The sequence below is a fragment of the Marmota marmota genome, unplaced genomic scaffold, assembly GCF_001458135.2.
Source record: "Marmota marmota marmota unplaced genomic scaffold, marMar, whole genome shotgun sequence".
In the NCBI taxonomy this organism is placed as follows: domain Eukaryota; kingdom Metazoa; phylum Chordata; class Mammalia; order Rodentia; family Sciuridae; genus Marmota; species Marmota marmota.
In genome coordinates this window covers 328,446-354,349 of record NW_025999929.1, presented here as the reverse complement: position 1 = coordinate 354,349, position 25,904 = coordinate 328,446, and the positions used below count along the sequence as shown (strand labels likewise).

Genomic DNA, 25,904 nt, shown 5'->3' with positions numbered 1-25,904 from the left:
TTTGGTAGGTTCTATCTGTATGTCACTGGACAGCCATGGGGAAATGGAAATTTCACCTCTAATTTCTGCTCTGCCATTCCATGTAGCTTGGGGAATGCAACTCAGAGATTAGGCATGACCCCTCACGGGGTGGACCAGGCCATGTGTATCAACCTATTCTGAAATTCTAAATGATTATTAATGCCACAATCCTTCCTTCTTCTGACCCTCAGATTTTTGGGCCACCCCTTTCACTAGTCACTTATTCAGCTCCTAACTGTTGAGGAAGTGCCTATTTATATGTCCTTGCTCACAGGCATGGGCCGCTCCTTTCTGAGCAGCTTTTCAGAGGTCAAGTTCAAATGCTGGGTTGTTTGAGATACAAATATGGGGACCCACTTTGATGAGTTCCCAACTGGTGTGTGTGCCCTATACTACATGTACAGCATTCTGGACTGAGCTGTGGACTAACTGCAGGTACTCCAGTGGACCAAGTACCTGCTTTTAAAGTACATTCTATCTTTGACTGGCTTCTACAGCAGTAAAACACCAAAAGCTACCCATGAACTAAATACATTTCCATTTAAACACTGAGTACTGACTATCTGCCTGGGATGCTGTTAAGCTTCAAGACATTCAGTGACAAATAAGATGTTGTTTCTGACTGCAGAATGAGAGGGCAAGTGCAATGAATCAGAACGGGAAGCTCAGGTGTGGTGTAATAACTCTCAGCTACTAACTACAGAAGAAACCCGAAAGCCTCACTGGAGGTGCTCACTGAGATTGGGATGGATGAGAGGTAGAAGACATTTTAAACCTGCATACATACATACATAAGGAACCCAGGCACCTATGTTCTGTCCACAACCAAAGTGTTGCTACAAGTGGAAAGTTCAAGTAGGCTAACCCAAAGATTCCAGACTCTTACCTGAGGGTCTAAATAGCATGACACTGCAAGATCAGCTTTCCATAACTGTCCTAAAGACAAATGCTCCCAGAACATAAATTTATAAAGTGACTCAGAATTGCAACATTTTTCCAAACACTGGCTTTGTACACAGCAGGCAAGAAAGCATTCTTGCTCTAATCTTGAAATCTGAAGTTTTAGTACTGAGAGACCTCAGAAGAGCCAGGCAGCAAAACTGAGTGCAAAGAGGGGTGAAATGGGATGCTGGGCTTCCCACTGTGGGCTGCAAGAGGGAGGGAAGGTTTGGTGCTGATAGAGCTTCCTATTTCTCAAGCAAAACCAGCCACTCAGAGGTGACAGTGAAGCATTCTGATCTGGAAGTACTGGATATGTGGCAAGACATGGCCAGTTGCCCTGGTTTTGTGTGGGACAGCAAAGAGCTCAGGCCTGGGGAATGGCCTAGTTTCCTCTATCTACGGCAATGGAGAAGGAAAGGGAAGGCTGTGTGTACATGGTGATTTCAGGAAAAGTGTTCCCTTCCTGATGAAAGGAAAATGATCTATCTTTGCCTCTAGTTTCTTGCCAGGGAACGGCAAGAACCATGTTCAAGGTTGCATCGCCACCTGTGACCACAGTGACAACTCCCCAGAGTGAAAGGACAGCAGGATGGAAAGGCCAGACTCCTAGAGGACATCCAGGGTCTGCTGCTCAGGCCTGGGAGTACCACTAGCAGGCTTCCTAACAATTGCCTCTATCCCTGAGAACACAGTTTTCTACTTATGGCCAAATACAGTCTCCCTGATAACAGCAACTAATTCAACAATTTATAAAACTCTGGGACAACTTGTGTAGTCTAGAAGTAGCTCCCAGGTTATTCAGATTCCAGGGCTCTCTCTTTTTTATTTTATTTTATTTATTTAAAAAAAATAAATGACAGTCGAATGCATTACAATTCTTATTACACGTATACAGCACAATTTTTCATATCTCTGGTTGTATATAAAGTATGTTGACACCAATTCGTGTCTTCATACATGTACTTTGGATAATGATGTCTATCACATTCCACCATCCTTGCTAATATCCTGCCCCCTCTCTTTCCCTCCCACCCCTCTGCCCTATCTAGAGTTCATCTATTCCTCCCACATTCTCCCTCCCTACCGCACTATGAGTCAGCCTCCTTATATCAGAGAAACATTCGGCATTTGTTTTTTTGGGACTGGCTAACTTCACTTAGCATTATCTTCTCTAACATCATCCATTTACCTGCAAATGCCATGTTTTTATTCTCTTTTATTGCTAAGTAATATTCCATTGTGTATATATGCCACTTTTTTTTTTATCCATTCTTATACTGAAGGGCATCTAGGTTGGTTCCACAGTTTAGCTATTGTGAATTGTGCTGCTATAAACATTGATGTGGCTGTGTCCCTGTAGAATGCTGATTTTAAGTCCTTTGGGTATAGACTGAGGAATGGGATAGCTGGGTCAAATGGTGGTTCCATTCCCAGATTTTCAAGGAATCTCCATACTGCTTTCCATAATAGTTGCACCAATTTGCAGTCCCACCAGCAATGTAGGAGTGTACCATTTTCCCCACATGCTCGCCAACACTTCTTGTTGTTTGTCTTCATAATAGCTGCCATTCTGACTGGAGTGAGATGATATCTTGGAGTAGTTTTGATTTGCATTTCTCTAATTGCTGGAGATGATGAACACTTTTTCATATATTTTTTGATTGATTGTATATCCTCTTCTGAGAAGTGTCTGTTCAGTTCCCTGGCCCATTTATTGATTAGGTTATTTTTTTTTTTTTTTGGTGCTTAGCTTTTTGAGTTCTTTATATACCCTAGTGCTCTATCTGATGTGTGACGGGTAGAGATTTGCTCCCAAGATGTAGGCTCTCTGTTCACCTCACAGATTTTTTTCTTTTGCCGAGAAAAAAGTTTTTAGTTTGAATCCATCCCATTTATTGATTCTTGGTTTTAATTCTTATGCTATAGGAGTCTTATTAAGGAAGTTAGGGCCTAATACCACATGATGAAGATTAGGACCTACTTTTTCTTCTATTAGACACAGAGACTGGTTGACTACAGGGGGTGGCCAGAGAAGGCATGCTCCTTTGTTCACCAGGTTGTCCACACTGTGACCCCCAAGAGCTCCTCACACAGCTGTAGCCTCCGATCTTGCTTATTCTTGTGGGGTGTTTTCCTGTTTGGGGAGCATTGGGTCTGTGAGCACTGGCAGCCAAAATAGCAAAAGCAAATCTAGAAATGATGACAACTACCTGGATGAATGAGTAAACCACAGAGCCCTTCAGAATACACTGTGAAGACAGAAGTTAGCAGAGACCTTCTCTGATCCGGAGCAGGACTTGGAGTCTTGGAAACATGGCTGGTTGGGGCTCATCAAGATCTTACAAAGAGAATAACTAAATCTCTTTACTGAAGGCTCAAAGTAGGAGCAACTTGTTTTTACCCCTGTACATTGCAAACCACAGGTATGATGAAATCAGGCTTCCTACAGATTATGGTGTTGATCCTCCACCTTTAAAATAAGAGAAGGCTGTGCTCAGATGGGGAATATCCAAACCCACCCTGAGTCCAGAGCAGGTGAGCAAAGAAACCTAGGAAGCAGAGGGGAGATGTTCCCCACTCCTGGCTCCCTGCTGGTTCTTTTCTCCTTCTGGTCTGCCCATAACAAGGGTTAAATACAAGACAACCATGGTATATGGCTCCCATCCACCACTCTGTTGGGGGAAAGGGCTGCTCACAGTCTCAGTCCAGGGTATGAACAAAACCTGTGAGGGGGACTGCTCAGAGCCCCACTGTGAAACTTGACTCATGCACATAACTAAGCATGAGGCCAAGTTTGGTAGACATTGCTAGAAATGCCTTTTCCAGGAAAAGCCAGGAGGCAGGCAAGCTCACTGGTATAAAACTGTGTGTTGCTGACAGTGTGCGGTGGGTGTGGGGGGGTTTATTTCCAGGGAAGCCAATGACATAAGCCCAAGCTCAGGTCATTAGACACCCTCCACAGTGGGAAATACCCACGGCCTGGGTTCTTCTATTGCTCAACTCCGATTTGAAGCAGAAGCACAAATCTGAGGCACCATGCCACCGCGGGCTATTTCAATGAAGGCAAGTTCCCTATTCTTGTTCTTTATTTGATTGCAGTTAACCTTTGCTTCCATACAAAGACATGTTATAAGCTCTGTATGCAGAAAATAAGCTAAGAACATCCAGAAGGAAGCATGACTTACAGGTGTGTTACACTTACCAACAGCACCTTGGGGTCATCATGCCCTGCTTCTGCTGACAGACCTGGGAGGACACCTTAGTGAGTGGCAGGAGTGTGTCCACAGACAGGTGGCCTCTATGTGGACTCAGCAAACAGCCCAGCAGCAGCCAACTGTCCCCCTTCCAGCTCAATGACCAGTGGCACTCACCCCTGTCTCTTTGCATCAGACAACAAAGTCAGTGACCAAATGGGCCTTTCTGACCTTCTAAGAGTTCAAGAAGGACAGTGGATGGCTCTCATAAACCACATCAGAGGATTCTCATTTTCAAAGCCAACAATTACTTCTTGCTCCAAGAGCATGAGATTTGGAGGCTATGATCCCCATTGTAGGACAGGAAACAGTCAGGTCCTACTCACGAGAACTTTGCTTGCTGGAGTGGGAGCCCAGGGATCTGGTTGAGACCTTGAATGACAGCTAGTTTACCACAGAACCAGTGGTACCAGACTAGGCTATATTGATAGTGAAGACTACAGGAATGCAGGCTGCTCCCCCTTCTCTTCAACTGAATATGAATGTGTGTCTTCAACTGAATATGAATGTGTGTGTGTATATATGTAGAGGAAAGTATACAAATGAAAGCAACAGATAAAATTCCAGGAAAGGCACACGCGTGCATGTATGTATGTGTGTGTGTGTGTGTGTATATTTTTTTTTCTTAGAGTGGAATGTTAAAAAAGAAAAAAGAGGAAGCAAATGGGTAAGCTGTTTATCTGGGCTCAGATTCTGGAAGGTGGGTCACAGATCAGAGCTGCTTCCTCCTGGGGTAAAATTATTCCAGGCTCCCCGGAACTACCTTGGCCCACCTTCCAGCTGAAACTCTGCAGGTGAAGCCCTCAAATTCCCCTTATCCCAGAAGCAGCAGGAGAAGATTCCTTACCATACAGATATAGTGGGGCTGCTCTATCAATCCACAGCATTAAACACAGAGAAGTAACCCACATCTATATCAATGATTCCATGACTTTTATATCTCATATAATGTCAACATAAAAAAAAAGGTGAAAAATAGCTCAGGCATAGGGCATGTATCTAGCATGAGTGAGTCCATGGGTTCAATTCCCAGTACCAAAGGGGGGAAAGTGTACACACACACACACACACACACACACGTATTTTGGGGGATGTATACGACATATATTTTTATTTTGCCAGATTAGATCATTTTAAAAGTAAACTTGACAAACAAAATAAATATATTCCTAAACAACTCCCTACCAATTACTGTATCATTTCAAATAGGAATAATTCAACACCAAAAAATAAGGACATTGTCTAAGACTAAGTGTTCTTTGGGTTAATAAATAAGGTCATATGAGAGACTATTATACCTTTTCCAGAGTTCTCATTTTTTCCTTGACCAGGAGAATGCTACTTTGTGGGCTGGCAAATTTCTCAGGAATTGTCTGAAAACAAGATCCCAGTAGCCTAAGGGCTCATCTAGCTCTGAGCTTACAGAATTACTCTTTAATAATTAATGTAAATAAAAAAGTAAATGAAAGAAAAAGGGAGTTGGAAGTATACATAGTATCAGTTAAACTAAAGAAAACAGACAAAAGATAGGGAGGTAGACTAAGGGCAAGGAAGTTTCCTGATGTTTTAAATAGAAGCTCTCTGTATTGCTAATGCTTCTACTCTCCACAAAAACCTCAAGAAATTTAGAGACCTGCTCAATTCTCAAACCACTGAATGTTACAAAGACTACTGTAATGATGCAACCTATGGACTCTATCGCCTGGTAAACACCAAACTCCCTTGGACTTGACAGAGGAGGAAGAAAGAGATGTTTATTTATATTGTAATTACCAGTTTAATATATACTGAAATAACAATGAGCAAATACAGGTTAATATACACTCAACCATTCACTCTCAAATTACATAAACACTCTTTACTTGAGTAGATAGAAGGTATAATCTAGTTTTTGGAAATGCTTAGTGTTTAACGAAAAACACTTTTGCTTATATCATCTTGCTTAATACTATAAAAATCCTGTGAGTTAAGCATTTTGTAGATGAGAGAAGGTAAGAAGACTTACTTATAAAAACCCAGAGAAAAAGCAAAAGCAAATGTATATTTCCAAAAGCTTAAATTCACTAACCCCTAAACACCTGCCACTCTGGGAGCATGCAGTATGTGTATTTGTCACCCACTTGAGGATGTCTCTAATTAAAACAAAATCATACAAAAACACCATACTGGGTCTGTGGGGGCTATTAGGATGTTGAAAACTTGAACTTTTACATTTCCTGACTTGGCAAGACTAGGTAGTTGGGGGAACTGAGCTAAAATTTTATTTTAATGTTATCTCAAACCAGGTTTCTGCATTTTGAGTTCCTGGAAGATCAAAGAGGGAGATTCTTGAGGATTAAGGCCAAGACAAAAAGCTGACCTTTTTGGGCAGTTTGTAGCAACTGACTGTCAAGTGACAGCAGTCAGTTTCAAAGGTCACATATCTCTTATTAAGCATACCAGCCATAATTCCTGTTGGTTTAGAGATTTGTAGGGTAAGATTTAGAATACAAAATTATATATAAAGTTGGAATCATATTTTAAATTGATATATAAGTTTAAAACAATATGCAATATGGTCTTCCAGAATTTATTTTTTTCACTGAATAGAGGAACTCTTAGGCATCAGAAATGCAAGGTGGCTAGACTAAAGAGCTACTATTTCTAATTGTTTAGGTTCCCCAGAGCAGGCTTTACAAGTGACAGACATAATTTCTCTGGTTTTTGTTATACAGAACATTAAGAATATCTGTTTCCTGACCGTCCACATTGGATAATAATACAGAAAGTGAAGGTTCATTATTACCTCCTAATACTTGGTGAATAATAAATCCAGTGTACTCTAAATGATTAGATCACAGAGAGCCACAAATTCTGCCAAGCATTAACTTTAGGTTAATCTTTGATTATATCATGAAAACATTCTCACTGCTATCATTTGAGTGGGTCCCCTGCAAATTCATGTGTTGGAACCTTAATTACTTAGTATAGCAATGTTGGAAGGTGGGGCCTGGTAGGAGGTGTTTGGGTGATAGGGACAGCACCCTCAAGAATGCATTAATGCTTTTTTCACAGGAATGGGTTTTAGGTATCACAAAAGTCTGACCCTCTTTTTTCTTTTCTGAACATACTTGCTTGTCCTTCCTCCTTCTGCCATGTTATGAAAGCAACACAAGTCTTCACCAGCGATGGTGGCCCAATCTAGGATTTCCAGACTCCAGAACCATAAGCCAAAATAAACCTCTTTTCTGTATAAATTACCCAGTCTCAGATATTCTGTTATAACAATAGAAAACAGACCTAAGACTCTCATCATTAAAAAAAAATGCAATGCTTCCCAGTGGAACACTTAAAATAGGTAAAGCAAAATCAAGGTATTTGATAGGCTGTCTTTGAAAAAACCATAAACACTTCAAAGTTCCAAACTGAACTTCACAATCTCCACATAACTTCAATACAGTAATAACATTTAGAACTATAGATATTAGGGTGTCCAAAGCCTTCCCTATGCGTAAGCTCTGCAGTTACCAGTGGACTAACAGCAAAAGTTTCCCTAAAGAGCCATACAAGTTCCTATAAGCAAGACTCTCAGTTGTAGGCTGTCCAGCTTTCCCCACTTTGATGAATTATGGTCTTGACTTCCTTTTGCAGCCAAAACAGAAGTTGTACTACTGTTGGACTTCACAAGAAAGTGAACATATTCTCTGCCCTTCAGCTCCAAATATTGTGCTCCCACATTGCCCTGAGCCTGCTGAAGTAGGTAGATTCCAGTCACACTTTGATCCAGGTACAGGAAAAGGGTTAAGAGGAGAACCACCAGGCTTCACAGGACTGCTTTACATATTTGGGTTATAAAAGTGCTGATTTAACCTTATGAGTAGTCCTTAAAGCCCAGGGATGACTGTGTTTGAGCTAGTTTTGTTAAAATATTTGCACTGACCCATTAGACCCTGGAACTTAAAGAGGAAGCTGTTGTATCCTCTTGTCTCCTTTGTCTTTCCATATAAGCATATCTTCTGAGCAATGAATAGGCTTCCTGGGCACCAAAGCTTGTTATTTCAACAATCTTTTCTGTAACTCTCAAGATATGTTAATATACTTTAAGTAGAAACATACCCTTATTTTTTAAAGTGCCTTGAGTTCATGGAGAATATATTTACATACATATGCTGATCTCAAATCTTAAAGAAAGGCATTTTTCCAATGGGAGAAATTGAGGTGTAGATGGGTTAAAATGACTGGCCTGAGATAAATGAAACTGGTTTTAGATCTTTGGACATCTGGGTCTATTCTTACTTGTCTAAACTGCAGAACCTTCAATGCTTAAATACAATCATTGTCTGGGACCTTGAAGATAGCGTTCAGCACCTAAAAAAGTTGATATCCTGGGGCAGCCGGACAGTTGGGCATCTGCCCTGACAACTGATTGACCCTGAATAGGTTATAATTTGATTCTGTAGAATCAAATTTCTTATCACCTATTGACAAGTTCAGCATTATGGCAAAATCTTGGTTCAAGATAAGAGTAAAACAACCATTCTATAAATAATCACCAAAACATGGGCAGAAGAATGCTGTGGGCTTCGGAGAAAGGCAGTGGCTCACTTCCTTCCGTACAGACCAGGCCCTTCCAACCACTTCTGTTTCTTGACACGACTAGTAACCAGGGAAGTTCTTTAACACTTCTCCTCCTTCTAGACTCAGCCTACTACTTTGTTTTCCTAGTAAAATCCCCCCTCCACTATCTTCAATATTAAAGGTTCACTTTTCTGTGAGCATCAAGAGTCAGTGTGGAAACTTCCTACCTACTGAGTCCTTTCCTGGTTGAACTCTATGCCACCTGTTTGCTGCCCTGCCACCTCACCCTTCCCCACGTCAACCTGTCTGACTCTAGCCCTGTATTTTCTTCAAATAGGTAGATCTCACAAAATTCTTATATATTTTTTTGCTCTTCTATAGTGAAAACTCAAGGTGGAATGATGTTCCAGCCTCTGAAGACTTTCAGAAAGGCCAGTCACTTTGGACAGGTAACACAAGTACGTGTTCTATACTACTGATATGTAGGATATGCATGCATTAGCACTCAGGAGCTAAGAGGGATGAATTCTAACAAGGTTGTGAACCCCTCAAACTCCCAAACACGACCAGAGCTTATAACTTTCCTTAAAATGCAACAGTATGTAATTCATTGTGCATTTGACCTCCAATGTCTGGCACTGGGCCAGTCTGAGAATCAGTGCCTGGGTTCTCTCTTACCCATGCTTGCTTGGCATGGCTAAGAACTTCTGTACTCAGCCTGTCATCCTGCAAGGGAAACATCCATGCTTCAGGATACTATACTCTATTGCCTGCCAAGTCTTTTCTGGGGTCAGTTCTGGGCAGCCAAGGGTTAATGTTACAGCCATAACTGCTGTGGGTCTCTGGAGCCCTGCCCCTTCCCTGCGGAAGCCTGATATTACTACTCCTTACGTGACTATTGTTATCTGGAAAGGGTCGCAATTGTGAATCTTTCTTTATAGGTACAAACAGGGTCAAAATGACATCAAAGATTTCCTCAGCTGTAAAGAAATAGAGGACTGGATTTTCCTAAATTGGAAAGATCTATTCACCCAACTTGGATGGGCTTTAGATGTATGCTATTCCACATGGTGGCTACTATCCCATGTGGCTATTGAGCACTTGAAATGAAGTTAGTTCAAGATGAGATGAACTGTTAATGTAAAAGAGCATATCAGAGGCTTGAGACCAAGTACAATAAAATAATACAAAAATATCTCATAAACTTTTTGTACTGAGAACATATTAAAATGCTCACATTTCAGATAGAGTTAATTAAAATATATTATTAGAATTAATGTTGCCTATGTCTTTTTGCTTTTTAAAATATGGTTTCTGGGAAGTTTAAAATCACTCATGTGGCTTGCATTTGTGATCCAGTGGCTCACATTTGATTTCTATTGGACAGCTCTGCTCCAGGCAAAACTCCTAACTTTGAAAGTTTATTTTTTATTGGTGCATTACAATTACATATAATACCAGGGGTTTGCTTTTAGAGAAAAGACGAATGTACTGAAGATTTGGTTTCAGGTATCCTTTTTAAAAATTAGACCCTTCTTGTGGACATCTCATCCATAAAACAGTCAGCTAGAACTCTGCAGGCGGGCTTATTACTTCTTCTCTGGGACAAAGTTGTGTAGTTGGGCTCTCATAGTCCTTTACTTATTTGATTTTATAGCCCAGTATTCATTTTCAATATCTCCAGATAATACAGAAAAGTGAAAAACTTACAGGTTTTGAGATGGTGAATCTGCTGCTGGAATGCACAGGTATTTAACTCCCTGTAAAATGATAAAATATATATATATAAATAAAAATGAAAATATTATAGTCACTGTATAAAAATATTTGAATAAACTATAACTATTTACTCAGCCAAAAAATAAAAAAAAATAAAAAGGAGAAGTTTTTCATTCATCTTTTGTTGCCAAGGAACTGGAGAAAAACTAATTAAAGTTCCTGGTTCTTTTCTGTGGTTTTGCCTACAAATATGGTCTAGTTTGCAAACAGCTTGTAGGTTTAGACAAAATTCAAAGGGCTTCAAAAAAGTGAAAACTGAGTACTTTTCAGTAAGTGTCAACAAGTTTCAAAATTATCATCTTACATACTAGTACACATATTCCACATTTCCTATATATGTCATTTAGGATCTCGAAAATCCAAAAAGGAAGCACTGTTAGTCAAAACTTTAGCACAATGGCTAAAAAGTGTAGTGTCATGTTATAGCTTTCTATGTTAATTTTAGTATCATGACAGCTACAATTTCGCCAATAGGAGTTTTAGATCCTTGAAATAATTTGCTTTATTGTGCTTGTTTTCCAGAACAGTAACTTTGGGTACCAAACTAACATTTTTCTTTAAAAATAATGGCCTATTTTGAAACAAACAAACAGATAAAAAACAAATGAACTTCAACCCTATAAAATAAAAAAAAGTTTATGTAAATTTGTACTATAAAAATCATGATAAATTTGAGGTTTATCAAAAGCCAGTCTCACCTCTCTGTCAGAGGGATTATTGATGTGACAGTTCAAGAGCTCTTTAATATCAAATAAAAATATAAAATATAAAAATCTCAGTATTTTTTGCAGAAGAATATGTCTAAAGAGTTAGATGAATCATTTTTAAACCCTCCTCTTGTAATTGCCTAATCTCATAGAATATTGTCATGCATCTCAGAAAATAAGGGGAAAAACCAGAAATTAGAAAAATAACCAATAAAAGAGAATACACAAAGGACAGATATATAGAATGGTGATATAGGCAACCCCAAGTTCCTCAGAAGATTGGTAATTTTTCATTGAACTCTCTTAACTCCTATCATTAGGAATTTATGTGCTGTATTTACTAATAATACTCTTAGAAGGAACAATTTGATTCATACTTTGCTAGTTCCTTACAGTATGACTTTTCCAATACAGGGTGGGGAATTCCATTCCCTATCTCCCCTGATGCTTAGGATCAAGGCACACAATCAATTTTCATTGATCTGACACACAGGAGATGGACTTGGAACTAGTGGGCTGCAGAGCTCATTGGGCTGCTGTGTGATAAGGTCTGGGATCCTTCTGGAACTTTAGTTTAGAGCCTGTTTCTTCAGCTCTGCTGAGCATTCCTTAAGCTTTCAACCATTTCTTAATAAACCCCTTCCTGCTAAAACTGGCTCATATTGGGATCTGCCCTGAGAGATGATGCAACCCCCTGCTTCCTATCTCCCACAATTAGGAGAGGTGAGAAAATAACTACCCCCCCCCATAGTTTCTACGTATGTTTTCTTCAGCTTTGAAGAAACAATCAAATAATTTAATCATGATTTGAAGATAAAAGCATTACCAATCATGTAGCCAATCATTATATATTTCAGTAAAGGCTTCCTGAGTTCTTGAAGAAGATGAATGTAACTGCTGCTTATCCAAATGGAAACATTTTATCTGAGATAAAATGGGCTTTTAGCTTGCCAAAGGTCGAACTTAATGATCAGTTGGCAGAAGAGGAAAGGGAAGTAGTAGATTACCCCTCTTTGTTTGTCACACTCCACACCCAGCCTCCTTCTGTCGCTGTCCTTATTTTTTCCTGGACTCTCTGGAGGCTGTGTTTTGCTGGGAATGTCTCACATTCTAAAGCCCCTCCAAACCCAGATTTGTATTATGCTGTGATCGAAGGGGCAAGGCTATTAAAAAGGAAATGCTACTGAAAGAAAAAAAAAAGTCATTTCACTCCTTACTTCCATAGAGGCCAAATAAGTGTATTGGTCTAGATATACACTCTGATCATTTTCTACAGCCACCATTGAAATGACTCACTGATTTTTTTTTTTTTTTTTTAAGTGAGAGTTGGCAGGTGGATCCAATCCAGGAGCTTGTGAAATTCATTCCTCCCACACACTTCCTCCGACCTCCTTTCGGACCATACTTCCAGAGGGAAAAGAGGATTCTCAAGTGTCCACCTCCCCTGCTACTGCCATCTGCAGTCTCAGCAACTTCAACAGAGAAAGGGCTCCAAAAGAATGCCCTGTAATAATGAAAATGCCTGCCTGTCCCAAATGTCAACAAACAACCACCTCATTCAAGTAGAATCTACAATCAGTCCAGTTTTGTATTGGGAGGAAAGAAATAATGAAGGAAAGAAGAAAATGGACTGAGGTAGGTTAAATAGCTCTTGCCTATTAAGATCAGTTACTGTAAATGCCAACAGCAGGGTGAGTAGAAAGCGCTGTGCTTCTTTTAGGCACATTCCCTTAGTTGCTGCCTGGTATACCAAAGGACAAGACATTGGCCCCACAAAGCAGGAGAGCCCTGTCAGGGGGCAGGAGTATCTGCCAATCATAGGAAGATGACAAAAGGTATTATCCCTCGGGAGGCACAGAGGATGAGGAGGCAACTTTTGGCTGTGTTGGGCCCCTCACCTGCACAGCTGAGAAGAGCAAGTGACAGTTACAGCTTCCTATCTGTGCAACTTTGGAACAAAGTTTGGGGACCCGCTGCTGTTAAGGCAGGATGGAGAACATAAAACTAAAGATTGAGTTTTCTCAAAGACAGAATAATAAGAACAATAATAAACTTCCCTAGAATGATGCCTGACACATAGGTGTTCACTAAAGGTCTGCTGAGTCCTGAGACCAAGGTGAAAATCAATTCCCACAAGGATCACACTATGTGAATAGTTCTAGGGAAGAAAATACTGTCAAATACCCATTCCTTAATCCCTGGATCACAGAAATGGAAAAGCTGGGTTTGGGGACACACTAGGCAAGTAAAGGGCATGTTTTCTTTTCTTTTCTTTTTTGGTACTGGGGGTTGAACCCAGGGAGCTTAACCATAGCACCACATCCCCAACCGTTTTTATTTATGTTTTTAATTTTGAGACAGGGTCTTGCTAAGTTGCTGAGGCTAGCCTTGAATTTGTGAGCCTCCTGCCTCAGTCTCCCAAGATGCTGGGATTATAGGTTTGCAATACTGTGCTTGGCCAAAAGCATGTTTTCTATACACACACCAGTGACACTAGCCCACCTCCTGTGTACTCCAACGGGGGATGTGAACCACTTCACTGTGATCTACAATAAGTATGCAAATTCAGCCACAGAAGGAGTCAAACTGTCAAAAAGGTTCAGCTGCTTGCTGCCCAAGAACATCTATTTATCTTGGCTTAGTCATTAACAAAGCAACATCTCTTGAAGGCCACAGACTACAGAACTCTACCTAAAAAAGGCATCAGATGCCTGCACATGTGCACAATTAATGACTGTTAGTTACTAATTCAGAAAGCAGCACACGGACCCCAGGACCATAAAAAAGCTGGACTCATTTAAAATTACCCTGGTACTAATGAGTGCAGTTGCACAAAAGTTTTCATGTGATGTGGAACAGCTATTTTTTTCTAATATGACTTATACAAAGGACTGCTCCCTGGTGGTGAAATTTGTAGAAAGACAATGAATAGGGGTAGGATGTGTTTAGTTAAATTACAAAAATTACAGCAAACTCATGGATTAAAAAAATGTATGCAAACTTTAGAACAATCTGAAAACATTGGAATAAAAATAGCAATGTTTCCAGGGGCATAGCATTTGCTGCACATATTCACTTCCTTACATTACCTCTAAATATTTTTAAAAAACATAAAAATGAAATTGGTTATCTTTTCCCTTGAAATTAAAATTGTAAATAAATAAAAACTCAACACTTTTCATGAGGTTTCAAAAAAGTGAACTGGTAAAAGTCAACTAACATTAAATTTTTATGGAACTATCAGATGTCTTTATGGCTTTTCAATGCACAAGGCCTGTTTAGTATTGCACTAAATACAAAAAACAAGTTCGGTTAATAGAAAGAGCCCTGTTAATGCTCTAAGACTCTCATGATTCCTATGGTAGACAAAGAAAGAGCGGCAGATAATTTCTTTGGACTACATGGCCTTTTGAGTGGCTTAACATTTCCAGAGAACTCCGGCAATACTGATGAGGTGGGCACCAGAGGGAGAAAAAGGGGGAAGAATTTAAAAAAGTCGATACCTACTTCAAGGTAACCTCATTTTGTACTGAATATTCATTATATCAAAACATCACATCAATCAGTATGAAAACACACAGTATAAAAATTAGGAAAGCACTGAAAAGAAGTAAAAGGGGTAGGAGCTATTTGCCAAGGAAAGCTTTCTGACGACATTTTTGTGTTTAGGGTTTCAAAGACACAATAGACATCACTGGGCTGAGAAGAAGTTCAGAAAGTATTCTAGAAGCTCTATGTGAACCAAAGATCAAAGCTGTCCAAGTCCATGTTCTTTAAGCCTTTAATATTTTTCAGTTTTCTGTTTCAATGATTATAGTAACCACCAAAAGTAAAGTTCTGGTCCTTTCTTTGGGTCTGAAACTAAAGACTACACTTAAAACGATACACAGGAACAAACTTGAAAAGCAGGGCTGAGATTCTGATTGCAATACTAGAAAAGAGATCAAACTCTCGCTTGTTTCAAGTACAATTTCTAAAATTCACTGTTTCTCTCTTTATGAAACATCGTAAGAGTTTTTTGAAGAATTCAGTTGATATTCTACTTTCAAAAAGAAAATCCAGCCCTCCCCCAGGAAGGCTAATTAAAGCCAGCTATGGAGTCAATCTTTGTCTCATCATTTGTAGCAATGTGGATGGAACTGGCAGACAATAAATTGAGTGAAGTAAGTCAGGGGCAAGAAAAGGCCTGCATGATCTTACACATGGAAACAAAGAGTAGAATAATAGTTCCCAGATCCTGGGAAAGATGTGGGGGAAGGGGTAATGGAGAAAGGATGATAAGGGGTACAGGGGTACAGTTGGATAGGAGGAATCACTTTAATGCTCTACAACACAGTAGGATAAGGATGGTTGGTGATATTATATATTTCAAAACATCTAGTAGAGTACATTTTAACTCTTGGTGTTACCAACATTAAGAACAAATGTCAGAGATGGTTATCCTCATCTGATATATTGTATATATGTCATGAAATGTCACACTGTACTCCATAAGTATCTGTACTTGTTATGTGTCTATTTTTTTTTTTTTAAAAAAAGACTACAACTGTATCCCTACAGAAGCAAATTTAAAATATAAGTAGGAGAGTAAGTTCCCAAAGGGGCCAGAACCAGGACATTCATGCAGTGGAAAAGTTATTTTAGTTGCTAACAAAAATATCATGATTAAAACCCTTGGTTTCTCATCTTAGCCCAATCAGTACCAGACACAGCATAGGCAAACCCAAAGTGGTTCCTCCAACAGAGATCATCTTTTCTTTGACAAATAAGTCCATTTAGGAAGTGTTGAGCTGGCCTTTGTAGTTTGCACACATATACCTGTACACATGTGTATACACCCACACATACACACAAACTCTGCTACTACTGATTTACAAACACCCATGAATGAGGTGAGTGGAACAAGCAAGAGAACCTATCAAGTTCTAATTTTACCAAATTCCTAAGAAGCTGGCTCCCAAAGAGAAAAATTGAAAGCAAAATTTAAATTCGGACTATCTTCATCTGATCAGAAGGTAGACCACAGCTTATACACTGTTACAAAAACACAAAAAGAAAGGGTTCTTCCATTGGAGACAACCACTTATAAAACTTTTTTTTTTAATTGTGGCAGAACACACATAACTTAACATATTGATTATTTTTTTAATTATTATTTTTTTAGATGTAGTCACACAATGCTACCCAGACTAGACTCAAGTAATCCTCCTGGACTCAAGTAATCCTACCCGGACTCAAGTAATCCTCCTGCCTCAGCCTTCCAAGTAGCTGGGACTATAGGCATGTATGGTTGAGCCCAGTTACCATTTTGATCATTGTCATGGAATTAAGTACATCCATGTGGTTGTACAAACATCATCACTATCTAACTCCAAACTGTCTCATCTTTCAAAACTGGAACTCTGTACTCATTCAACTAATTCCCCATTCTTCCTATTCACAGTCCTTACAATTACTCTCTCCTTTCTGTCTGTAAATCTGACTACTTCTGCACTTTTATCTAAACCTACTGGTAAGTAAACGCTAAAAAAAACTTAGCCTGGACTCTTGAAAGTTACAGATCCAAGAGATGGCAACTGCTGACTTGAAATTGCTCTTGTATGCTATATGTTGTATGTTGGATCATCTCAGTCTCCTTTACACAGGCTTCTCACAGGCTTTTCTTTGAGTGTGTCTCTATTCCAGAGAAGGCTTATGAGGACTGCCACTTCACATATGTGTATGGGAGTCAAACACAGTACCTGGCCCTTGCATTTTGATTACTGTTTCTCCTCAAAATTTAAGAATTAACATATAGCCTATAACATTTGTAGAAACATTAAAAGTGAAGAGTAGAAGTCCAAATCATATCTCTAGAAGATTACATTCAAAGAGCACATATGTATGCCTATGGACTAAGACACAGAAGACAGCATAAAAAAATAAATAGGTAACATAAAGGAGGTGAGATTCTGGCCTCCTCTTTTATTATTATTACCACAGCAAAATTCTCAAAGAAATTACTGTAGATAATCATCACTGAAGATAGATATGGTCCTGTTGTTATGCTACGTAATACATTTTAAGCCTAGATTCTAAACTGAAGAGGCATTTATTTTCTTAAAGTACCCATTTGCCCCTGATTCTTCCTGCATGCACTAAATTTAGGTAGCAGTGCTACAAATAACAACTTCCAAGAAATCTGTGGTCCTTGGTGGGGTGGGGAGTGGGTAGGAAGGTCAGAGTGGACAGACAAGATTTAGCCTTGGGCTTGATTTTGTGAGACAAAATGCAAATGAGAAACCTCCTACACCTGCTGGCTTCTTTCAGGTTAGTCAAAAATCGACATACATTTGACTCGGCAGATCAACAGATGAGAACTCAATGTTTATTTTTGTTCAAGGTATTTCAATGAAAAAGCTAAAGTGGGCCTCATCAGCACATAGGAGTTCCTTTAGCCAACGTGGAGAGGGTTATGGGGAGGTAGAGAGGAGATTCACACCATCTCCATCTCACCACCGAAAGCCTCTGCTGTAATTTCGGTTCAGTGTGAGGACCTGCTGATGTACACAATTGTGACTCATGAAAACTGGGGCCAGTTTCAGCAGACATTTCAAACCAAAGCAGTCTGCATATCACTTCACGCAGGTTACTGCTAAATAACCATATCAAAAATGGCCATGAATCAGCAGATAGATCACTAATTGACTCTTCAGGAGTGTTCTATGAATATCATTAAGGAAAACATTCTCTCTGTAAAAGATAAATATTTTATTGGGTCATGTGCAGCTACAACATATTCAGTGGTTCTTCCTTATCTGAAAAATGAAGACATTTCATCTTCAAAGTCCTTTTCCACTTGTCTACAAGCCCCTTTCCTAACCTCTACCTGTGTGCTCTCTCTGTCCCCAACTCCAGGGACACTGGGCTGCTTGTGACTGTCTCCAAATATTCTGTACTTTACTGCCACCCCTGAGTTCCTGTAGTTTCATCTCTCTAGAATATCCTCTACCTTAGGACTCATCCAAATGGCTGTTCCTTATTGAAACCATCCCTAATGTACCGGTTCCCCTCACCTCCTGAGCCTCTATTTCCTGCAAAGAGTCCAGCTCCCTATTCTGAATGTCAGATGATATCACCTTTACACAGGTACCATGGCCCAGCACAGGGGTCCAGGGCTGCTTGTGAATGGCCAATGTCTTCAATAGACCTCCCCAAACTTGGAATGGCCAGGTCCTATGGTAATTATATTTCTACTGGTCTCCTAGCTCTTATAGATCATTAGTAAATGCTTGCTATTGAGGGAAGCATTTGCCTAAGAGGACAGGTATATCTTTAGAATTTTAAAACTTATGGCCACCCACCCATTGTGCCCTAAAAGTGTTGCTCCTAAGCTGATTGAGGTACCTGCAGTAGGCTGCAGAGTAACAACAGCAGTCTTAGAATGCCTAAGCATCCTCCTTACTTCTATTACCCACTGTCAACGGTCCCACAGCATGTGGTGAGAGGGATTACTAGCAATGCAAAATTATAACACGTAAATTCCAGGTTAAAATTCTTGGACGTTTTCAGGACTGCATTAAACTAGGGACAACACAGCCCCAAGGCTCAAGCCTGGCCTGAGCTCCTGTGAGCATGCCTACTCAGTCACAGAGGTTTCTCTAGCTACCTGTCAGGGAAGCCTGGGTGGGTAAACCAAGGCTGTGTTTACTGAGGCACAGTCATACCCTCCTATTATGTGTCCCCTCAAAGTCCCAAAACCTTATTTCCTGGGCCTTGACAGACAAAACTATGCTGAGTCCTTGTCTAGAGATTCCCATCTCACAAAGTCATTCTGATGACTTGAGTCCATTTTGCACATCATATTTTCTTCCCATTTAAATGTTTTCTGACAGAGAACACTGGTTTCTTAGAAAGCCTCCTCGTTAATCAAGAGCTGTGCTAGGGTTTCTTCCTTGCTCTGCTAGAAGAAGAGAGACAGAGGGATTTCTCTTGAATATAGGAGTTTTTAAAACAAGAAATGAGATTCAATATGTAAAAACTCTAATTGTAATGCCAGTATACAGTAGGTGCAATAAACTGTTGATGGCAGGTCTGTGCTCAATGGCTCACCCTCAATGGCAGTCTTCTCTGCTCAGTTACCATCAAATGCAGCATCACAGAGACTGGGCTGAGTGAACACCAGTTGTATCTCCATGAGTACATATGTCTGAGCCAGGCTCACCTTCTCAGCTCTTTATGCCAGGGGTTATTTTTTCCTCTTTTGCAGATGACTAAACCAATGAGGTCTCAGGTGCCACTGCTTGTGACAGAAGAATAACTCAACTGCGGTGTGAGTTAGTGGCTTTGTAGGTGGCCTTTTGTCTTCAGGCTTGGACATGATGTGCAGCACTGAGGAAATGCTTTCTAATAGCTTTCATGACCCCTGAGCCTAACTCCATGTCCTTTGTCTGGGATCAGACCCCAGCAATGTTTGTTTTGGGAATAAGGCAAATGCTGACGGGCATGGTGCTACCCTCAAGGACTGGTCAGTCCTCCAAAGGTAGGGCTCAGGGTCATGATGTGCTCAGCCCAGAGGTGGTGAAGGTACAAGCATGGGCAGCACAGAAGGGCCATGGAAGCTCTTGTCAGAAAACAAGCCCAGGGGCTGGTAGGATGGGGAGAAGAGTCTCACAATGTGGTGAAATGAACTAAAGAACCTGTACTTCTGCTCTCCATGGCAATGTCTGATGTTAACACACAGCAGATGTGGCTGGAGAGCATGTTCTTCATTCTACTTAAGAACCAGCGTTCCAGAGCCAGGTGCGGTGGTGCACACTTAGAATCCCAGCAATTCAGGCTGAGGCAGAAGGATCACAAGTTCAAGGCCAGACTCAGCAACTTTGTGAGACCCTGTCTCTCAATTAAAAACAAGTAAAAAAGGCTGGGGATGTGGCTCAGTGGTTGAGCACCTCTCAGTGGTTCAGTTCAATTCCTGGTACCAAAAGGAAAAAAAAAAAGGAAGAATGAACCAGTGTTCCAGGGCCTTCTCTCTCAGGGCGGCACTTCGTCACTCCCCCTCCCTAGGCCTGCCATGGTGGAACAATCTGACAGGCTATTTTTATTTTGACAGCTGCATCCTCTTGCACTGTAGCACAGAAGGAAGCCCCAGGCCACTCTGGTCAGAGCACATGTGGGAAAACACAAAGGTAGAAACAGCCTCAGCTACCAAGGAGGCCAGAGGCCCCTCACTGCGGTCAGCAGGGTCTCAGGATGACCAGTGGAAATCATCAGTTGTGATGCCACCACACATGCAGGAATAGCAGGAGCAGTTTTCATCATAACAGACAGGAAACTTCAGGTTAATGTAAAAATAAGACAATACAAAAACACAACATGTGGGAATGTGATTCCTACTTTGTTAATATGAGGATTGGATATGAGGTGCTCCCCCTAAAGTTCCTATGCTAGTGCAGGAATGTTCTGAGGTGCAATGATTAGATTATGAGAGCTGTGACCTAATCAGTGCTTCCTAGTTTGAATGAACTAACTGGGTGATAACTGAAGGTAGGTGGATGCAGCTAGAGGAGTTGGATTACTGGGGGCATGTCCAGGAAGGGCGCATCTTCTCTGCTATCCTTTCCTTACACACTCTCTCTGCTTTCTGGTCACCATGAGTGGAGCACCACTCCTCTGCTATACCTTTGCACCATGATGTTATACCTTAGCATAAGCCCAGAGCAATGGAGTAGGCTGACCATGGACTGATACCTCTGAAACCATGAGCCTTAATAAATTTTTCTTCCTTTAAGTTGTTCTTGTGAGGTATTTTGGTCATAGCAATGAAAAGGTAACTAACACAGGCTTCTTAAAATTTCTTTAGGGCACAGGGTTGGACTATTCCCTAATGTTGTTTAAACTGACAATCCTTTAGAGTGATTTGGAACTGCCTTCCACTTAGGTGCTGTGGAGCTGGTCTCATGGACGAAGTATTTCATGAGTAGGCAAATTCAGTTTGTAACCACTCCACTATTGCTAGTCTCTGCCTCCTTTGTGGATAACCTATGGACTACTCTGCCTAGGAACAGTTTCTAAGCCAATGTCTGGGCTCAGCTTTGTTCTTCTGAGATGCCTCGCCCCAGAATTACAAAGTAACAGGCAGCCTATCTCCTTGCAGCTGTTCTGGGATGACAAAAGGACAGCCCACTCGCCACTTTCCATATATCTGCCCCTTGGTTCTGGTAGTGGCTGTGATTCTCACCAAAGGGGTCACAGGCCTTGTGGATCATCTCCCTTTAGTTGGGGAAAAATCTGGGTCAAGGGAAAGAGAGTCTAATTAGAATTCAGACACACCTATTTCTTTTCCCTAGCTCAGCACTGAAAGCCACCTATGATTGCTTGCTGGAACTTTCACCACACATTTCATTTCTTTCCCATCATAGAAGAGGGTAAAAGGTAGCTGACAGTGCTCCTGCAGTGATCAAGGTTGAAACTTGACATCTGCCCTAGTTGTGGTGATAACTGAAAGGAGAGAAATAATTTCTCAATTCAAACCCATCCTTTCCCTGAAAACACACACATACAGATCTCCAGAACATCCTAGAGAATCAGACCAAAGAGAGGAGAACACATTTTACAAAGTAGTTAGGACACAGCTTGTTAACTTGGCTTGCACTGAGATGATGAAACCAGCTAGGTGCTATTGCTTTACTCTCAGAATTTTAAATAAGGCTGATCACTTCCCTTGCAGGTGTGGCAGGTCCACCTGCATTGCCTACCCGGCAATGAATTATTAAGAGCATCTGAAAACAGAAGATTTGCTTAAACCAATCTCCAGTAAACCAGGCTACATTTAAATCACTTTTCTTATGGCTAAAAACAAAACAGTGCCCATATTGACCTTTAAACCTGCTTTGGCTCTTAACCAACTGACCATCTTTGATTTCCCATTCAAACTTCTGCTTTCTGACTTGGACCTTCCACTCAAGGAGCCTGTGACCCATGGAATCCTTTTGGGGATACCATCCTACATCTCCACAATTCTTGGGCTTCTCTTGCTAGTTGGCCAGCCAAAGACTTGGCTTGGCCTCCTACTCTTATAAACTGTTCCTTGGCAGAGAAGTTCATAGGTCACTGCTGACTACACTGGCCTTAGAAGGAGGCAGAGAAAAGCAATGCTGGCATAGTCACAAACTAAATTTGCCTACTTTGTGAAATACCTTCTCCAGACCTAGACTTGGAGCCAGAAACACACTTTCCCTCCATGGATTCTCCTTGGGTTGTTTCCACAAAACCAAGCCATTCTTCCCTTTGAAATTCCTTTAAAATCATGTCCCCTATTGCCAGATTTGCTTTTTATGTCACTTTTAGCCCCTAAAGCAGCCACACATGAGGGACCTCTTTGGTTAGGAGTGATGACCAGGGCAACCTCAGAGTCTCACCTTGGGGTGGAACACAACACAACTCTGAACTTTGCTGGTGATCCTGCAGAGAACCACAAGGACTACATGCTGAGGAGTAGAGATGAACTAAAATGCACAAGGAGTTAATAGGAATGTTAAACATGCATCCATCTCACAATGTAAATGTGGTGAGTGATGAGATCTTGTGCTAACATGTTTTGAAAGCATTTACCACAACACTATGTAAAAGCAAGATGGGATTATGATACAGTCATCATCTCCTGATCATGCTGTCTTAGCGTTTCTTACATGATTTTATTTAAATCCAAGGGCCTGGCTGCATATATACACTGATAATTCTCAAATCTTTATATCCAGTCTGAGTCCTGGACTGAACTCACCCTCTGGGCACTCACATCCATAGTGGCACAGCTGTCTGTTCTATCAGTCCCTCAAGCTGTAACCTCAGACACTCCAAAACCTCTGCTGCTTCATCCCCCAAATCTAACTCCTAGCTAAATTCTATTCATTCCACCTGAGAAATGACTTTCTATATTTCGAAGCTGTTTTATGGGGTGCCTACAGGTTGATAGCATTATAACATCACAATGGGTTCTCTTCTTTCATTTATGTGGTTTCCCTTTTTACCCCAATGATTTTTTTCTTTTGCTTATACTTCTGTTGTATTTATTAAAACTATCACTATGCCCTCTTTCTTTTGGTTCATGTTTTTGCTGCACAATCTTTACCCATCCTTTTCCTTTTAATATTGTTTTGTTATTTTGCGGATTTTCTTCTAGGGGGGAAAACCCACTCCTCAGTGTCCCAGTTCAAACTCTCATCATTTCTAATCAGTTCTATAGCAAAAACTTCCCAGTGATCTCTGGGATATCCATCTCTTTCACTACATTCCATTTCCAAGTAAAGATCCTGGAAACGCAGTTGGAATGTGTCTCCTGACTTTGTGTATAAATCTTGGATGAGTCTCCACTTCCCACATGATAAAGCTCAGACTCCTCAGCATGACAAATGAGACCTTTCCTAATCTGCTCTGAGCCTGCTTTTCCAGTCTGGCAACCCTGAATACCTGCTCCATTTTAGGAGAGCTAGGACACACCTTGCCTTTTGCACACCCTGTGCATTAGTACACTCTATCCTTCTGCATGCCCCATGTCACTGAATGTCCTGTATTCTTTACTCTTTGACATCCCCAACTCCAATTGTCTCTTCTTGCAATTACTATCGAGCACACTTGTATTACCATTTAGGACCACATAAAATTGTCACTTCTTTGGTGAAGCTTTGCTGGCTACCATTGCCTCCTGGGTTCCCTGGAGAACTCTGCATCTGGTGTGCATTTGAAACTTTGCTATTTTAAGATTTTATGCACCTGTTTACTTATTGGAAGGTCTCTTGTTCTCTTCAAATTTTATCCTTAATTCTTGCTGCAAGGTAGGTGCTCAATAAATGTTGGCTTAATCTGGAGGAATAACTTCCAATTTAGCCAAAAGAAGAAAGGAAGATAGTATTACTTTTGCCCCATTGTACAGACCACCCTCTCCAATCTATCATCAGAAGGAACTCCTTGGAGCATCTCTTACGGCTCCAGGGCTTATTCTCATTTCCGGACTTGCTTGAAGGGCTGCTCATTCTGGAGACATCTTTCTTCCTCCTTCCCACTTGGTCAAACTATACTAGTACTATGAAGCTGCTTCAACACCTCGGGCTTTATAGTCTTCCCCAGCCCATGGGAATTTAGATCTGTATAGACTGGCAGAGCTCTTACCATCTGGGCCACATGTTTCAACACTTATGTGCAACCTTGATGCAAGCAGTTTGAAAATAGATAGAGGAGGCTGCATGGTACATGGTTCTCCCAAAATCTTGATCTGAAGATCTTGGCTGATCTTGCTTACATGTGTATTCTCCACTGAGGATTGGAGGGACACAAACCAGGCAAGTCCACTCTACGAACACAGTCCTTGCACACATCTACTTAGAACCCAATCATGCACAAGCATCAGGAGAAGAGGGACAAGAAGGGAGCTTAGCAAGAAATACTCAAGAAACTGGGACTTAGTTGTATAAGCTATTCCCAATTTCTGGAAGAATTCAGGCAGAGGTACAAGGTATTTCTTTGTATTATTTCTTACAATTTCATATGAACCTACAGTTATCTTAAAATTAAAAGTTAAAGATACACTCAAAAAAGAAAAAAAGAAAATGAGATTTGAAAGAAAAATCTAGAAAGAGTATTCAAGTGTGAGGAGATACTGGTCAATGAGTAAGAACACTAAAGACAAGGTCCACAGAGGAAACACTGGGGCCAACAGAAGGTGAAGGTAGAGTTCTTTCATTTATAGACAGAAACAAAATAGCTTCCTTTCTAGAAATCAAGTCAGTACTAGAAAATTTCAGTCCTTCTGGTCTATTTGTGCTGCAGTACTTCTAGAACTCTATTTGCAAGTGAGTTGGTGGTAGAAGTGCTGTCAGGCAGATGGAAGTGCCTCTCAGGCACTTGACTGCCCACACACAAGGAACTTGGAGACAGCTTGATTCTAGAAAGAGCGATTACGAGGCAGTTTTCGATACCTACCATGATCATTTCTATTTGAGTCATATCTATTTAAGTCTGGGGTTGGCTTCAAACAAATTTGCCTTGACACATGAAAGCTGATGCAAGCTTGGGTAGAGCTGGTATCACTGATTCTTGGGTGACATCAAAGAGATTTTCCTAGAGAAGTGAAAACAACTGAGGTTTTCTGGAAACAACTACCAATCTGAAAACCATTCCAGGTCAAACAATGACTTGTTTCAAAGGTCCTGGATTTCACTAGCAACTTTATAGCAGGTTGTTTTTGCAGTGCCAATGAGATAAATAAAATCAGCCATTTTGGAGGAACCAGTGGCCATTCCAAATAGAAAATCTTGCTTAATGCTTCAAGTTGCATCACTAGGGTAATGTGTGAATCCTAAAAGAAGGAAATAAATTCATTCTGATGTCCAATCAATACAGCAAAACGGCAGCATACTAATGTTGAAAATAGTCTATACTATTAAAGATGTGTCTTACTCCTTTAAAGAGTAAGATGACCTAAATGACATAATTACTTTGTACCTGTTAACCATAGACCACAAGGATATAGCATGTCATGCATCATATATGAATTCACGAGACACAAACCATACTGATCATTACTTTTTGCTGAATAGGTGGGTTGGCTCCAACTCTTTGTTATTATGAACAGAGATATTTGTATACTTCTATGTGTACAAGATGTGGG

The 25,904-nt window shown here is 40.6% G+C and overlaps 1 protein-coding gene across 8 annotated transcripts in view; it reads right to left on the bottom strand.

Annotated features, from left to right (window-relative positions):
• Dusp22 (dual specificity phosphatase 22) overlaps positions 1 to 25,904 on the bottom strand; it is a 64,129-nt gene that overhangs the window by 7,227 nt on the left and 30,998 nt on the right. For all 8 annotated transcript variants that reach the window (XM_015506129.2, XM_048800478.1, XM_015506126.2 and 5 more), the window contains one exon: positions 10,485 to 10,534. In XM_015506129.2, coding sequence (XP_015361615.1) covers positions 10,485 to 10,534 — 50 coding nt within the window. The remainder of the gene's footprint in view (positions 1 to 10,484; positions 10,535 to 25,904) is intronic.